At 47.5% G+C, this 3,723-nt stretch overlaps 2 protein-coding genes across 2 annotated transcripts; both read left to right on the forward strand.

The window, feature by feature from the left end:
- The first annotated feature begins 803 nt into the window (after positions 1-803).
- LOC136523009 (uncharacterized protein At5g01610-like) lies at positions 804-1,293 on the forward strand. The gene has a single exon (XM_066516794.1). It carries the CDS (start codon positions 862-864, stop codon positions 1,291-1,293), a length of 432 nt encoding a protein of 143 aa, XP_066372891.1. The 5' UTR covers positions 804-861.
- A 1,949-nt stretch (positions 1,294-3,242) lies between these two features.
- Positions 3,243-3,723, forward strand: LOC136519477 (uncharacterized protein At5g01610-like). The gene has a single exon (XM_066512873.1). The coding sequence runs from the start codon at positions 3,243-3,245 to the stop codon at positions 3,672-3,674; it is 432 nt and encodes a 143-aa protein (XP_066368970.1). The 3' UTR covers positions 3,675-3,723.

A 3,723-nucleotide genomic window follows, 5' to 3' on the forward strand; every position in this document is an offset into this window, starting at 1 on the left:
TAAGATACTGGAAGAAACTAGACGAGGGAGGTGTCGAGAGAAAGAAGAAAGAAGAAAAAAAGTAAGGAAAATAGTGAGGAGTGAAGAGGAGTAAGGGTATTGTAGACATTTTAGCATTTGCAACTACTATAATAAGGTGCTATTTTCTCAAACAGTTCATTAAATAGCCCTAGCTCAACCTGGGGAGCTGTTCGTGGAGCTAGAGAAGAAAAATAGCTTCACTAGTGAAGTGAAGCCATGCTAAGTGGTATCGCATTTAACTGGTGGGTAACACTGATTTGGAATTCACTGTAGTGGTTTAGACCTTGTTTTCAGTATCTTTTACCAGTTAAACCGGCAGAAGGCCACATGACAAAAATGTGGCAACCGAAGGATTAATATGGACCTACTGTGCTAAATTTAAATAAGAGAGATTTTACAATGGTTAAAAAAATACTAACCATCTATTGGGAGACATCAATCGGTGTATAAAAATGACTACCAACATGTGGCTAATCGTATAGAGTTTAAACTAATTTACATAATGTACAATTCATTGGAGCTTAGATCGTAGAGAAACGGTCACAGTTTTGTAGCTCATCACGCCGGACGGGATGGAAAGCACGCCAAAATGGTCCTCACCAAGTTCAACGCCCCTTTGCCAACGAAGTCAAACAAGACTGCACCATTCGTTGCACTGCTTCTTTGTAGTCTGTAGTCTCTACAAGCTGCCTGCCTGCCTATATATGTGCTGTTGCTCCATCCCTAATCACACAAACATTTCATCACTCTCGAGAGCAGCTAGCTAGCTATATACAGTTTACGGCTACATATAGACTATAGTCTCTTTCTTGGCCCTACTCACAGCTCAATTTATAAACCATGGCGTCCCAGGCCATCCAGAGCCACCGCGCTGGTACACATGTCATCACCGGAGACGCCGCGTGCAGAAAGAAGTCCATTGAGCTGCTGGAGGAGCTTGGCCTCCCCAAGGGCCTGCTTCCAATGGAGGACATCCAGGAGTTCGGGTACAACCGCGAGACAGGGTTCATGTGGCTGGTGCAGGGGAAGAAGAAGGTCGAGCACACATTCAAGAAGATCAAGCAGACGGTGTCCTATGCCTCCGAGGTGACGGCGTTCGTCGAGAAGGGCAAGCTAATGAAGATCATGGGCGTGAAGACCAAGGAGCTGATGCTCTGGCTCAGCGTCGTCGAGGTCTATGTTCCCGAGGCCTCGCCGGACAAGGTCACCTTCAAAACCGGCACCGGCCTCTCTGACACCTTTGATGCTGCCGCCTTTGCGCTCGGACAGTAATCTAGTTCAAGTTGAAAGTACTACTATACGTTGCTGGTGCTGCACGGCCGTGTGTATTTATCTCTTGTTTTGTAACCAAACATGTATGATGTATCGTGTGTGTGAGTTTGTACTGTACTGTGGAGTATTTCGCAATTTTTTGATTCCGTATACAATTCATCGTGTTCCCATCGTATATAGAATCTCCGTGTTGGACGAGTATACGACCTGGTTGAATCGGACGGACCATATAATAAGTTAATAACCCCTCACCCACGGAACCCCTGACCAAACGCTCGCCCATCAAGCAGCATGGCCGCGCCACCGTCACCACGCAGACCACGCTGGCCGCCGGAACTGATGGACGTGGAAAAGATCCTCCTCCGCCTCCCGATGGACAAACCCGCGTGCCTGCGCCTCGTCTGTGCCGCCCTTGTATGTAAGCGCTGGTGCCGCCTTGTCATTGATCATGGCTTCCGGCTCCGATTTCACCAGTTCCACTACACGCCCCCATGCTCGGGTTCATCATCTACAGCCATGCACCTTCCACTGCCACCCGCTTCTTGCCTACCTCCTCATTCCGCTTTCGCCCTAATGACGCCTGCTGCCGAAGCTAGTCTTCCCTCTGAAAAATCCTTCCTAGACCACAATCGACCCTGGCTAGGCCATGGCCATCCATCAGCCAACAACAGCCGGCCTTGGGCAAGCCACAGCCGGACCCTGGCTAGGCCACACCCGCCCAGCAGCCAGTAGTCGGCCAGGGCACGACAGCCTCGGCCAACCACAGCTAGGCATGGCCAACCCAGGACGGCCAGCAGCCAGCTGTGGCTGGCTGGATGCGTCAGCGAAGATCAGCTTCCAAGACGTAGTCTGGTATATGGAAGAGATCGCCCAGGAAACCTCGCACAAGGAGGATATGGAAGAGACCGCACGAGGAGGATACGCGGACACGGCACTGTGCGTATTTTTCCGCGCTGGGGGCTGGGTTTCCCAAGTGCCAAAGGATTTGAAGGTGGGGTTGAGAGTTGTTGGAGATGTTTTTTTTTAATCTTGCTAAAAGTACTAGATTGGGACAGTGTTTTAGGAACTCTTGGAGATGCTCTAAGTGTGCAACATGCCCAACATTCTATTGCTATATAGACATATTATTTTGTATTGTTAAATACTTTAAGTATTTACTCGCAAAAAAATACTCATAAGTATTAATTTTAGTATTGTCCCGGTTGAGAATGGAAGTGTTAATGTTATAGTATTTTTCCTTAGAGAATGGAGCTCCTATGTTGATGTTGTAACATTATATTGCTCTTTGATGTTTTAGTTGATTTCCGATTTTCTTATAGGTTCAGAGGACGGCTAAAATAAGTATCGAGAAAAAATAGCAAAATTTACTTATGCCACTAAGTTAACCGGCGATTTTTAAATACAGTCGTTATAAAAGGAGAAATTTAAATATATTATAGTGAACCGGTACACTGATTGGGAATTTAGAGTAGTGGACCCTGTTTTCAGTTAAACTGAGACAGGGCTAAATTTAAATAAAAAATTTACCTCAAAAAACAATTAAATAAAAAATTATAATGGTGGAAAAAAATACTAACAATTTATTGAGAGAAATCGAACGGTGTAAAAAATGAGGTACCAACTTAGCTACTCGTGTAGAGTTTAAACTAATTTACAAGTAGCTAGATACGTAGAGAAACGGTCAAGTTCGTAGTTCAGCACGCCGGACCTGAAAGCACACCACAATGGTCCTCGTCTAAGTTCAACGTGCTTTGCCAACCAAGTCAAACATGACTGCATGTACGTTGTCTTGCAGTGCTTCTCATCGGTCTGTAGGCTGTCTGCCTATATATGTGCTGTAGCTCCATCTCCCATCACACAAACACATCATCACTCTCAAGAGCAACCAGCTACAGTTTTACAACGACAGTCTCTTTTCTTGGCGCTACTCACAGCTCCATTTGTAAACCATGGCGTCCCAGGCCATTGAGAGCCACCGCACCAGTGCAGAGGTTGTCACCGGGGACGCCGCGTGCAGGAAGAAGTTCGTTGAGCTGCTGGAGGAGCTCGGCCTCCCCAAGGGCCTGCTTCCAATGGAGGACATCCAGGAGTTTGGGTACGACCGTGACACGGGGTTCTTGTGGCTGGTGCAGGGGAAGAAGAAGGTAGAGCACACCTTCAAGAAGATCAAGCAGACGGTGTCATATGCCTCCGAGGTGACGGCGATCACCGAGAAGGGCAAGCTGAGGAAGATCACCGGCGTGAAGACCAAGGAGCTGATGCTCTGGCTCAGCGTCGTCGAGGTGTATGTTCCCGAGGCCACCCCGGAGAAGGTGACCTTCAAGACCGGTACCGGCCTCTCGGACACCTTTGATGCCACTGCCTTTGCGTTCGGAGAGTAATCAAGCAATGTAATCAGCAAATTGCGTTGGTTAGCTCGTGAAACATATA

Source organism: Miscanthus floridulus, chromosome 18 (genome assembly GCF_019320115.1).
Source record: "Miscanthus floridulus cultivar M001 chromosome 18, ASM1932011v1, whole genome shotgun sequence".
NCBI classification, from domain to species: Eukaryota; Viridiplantae; Streptophyta; class Magnoliopsida; order Poales; family Poaceae; genus Miscanthus; species Miscanthus floridulus.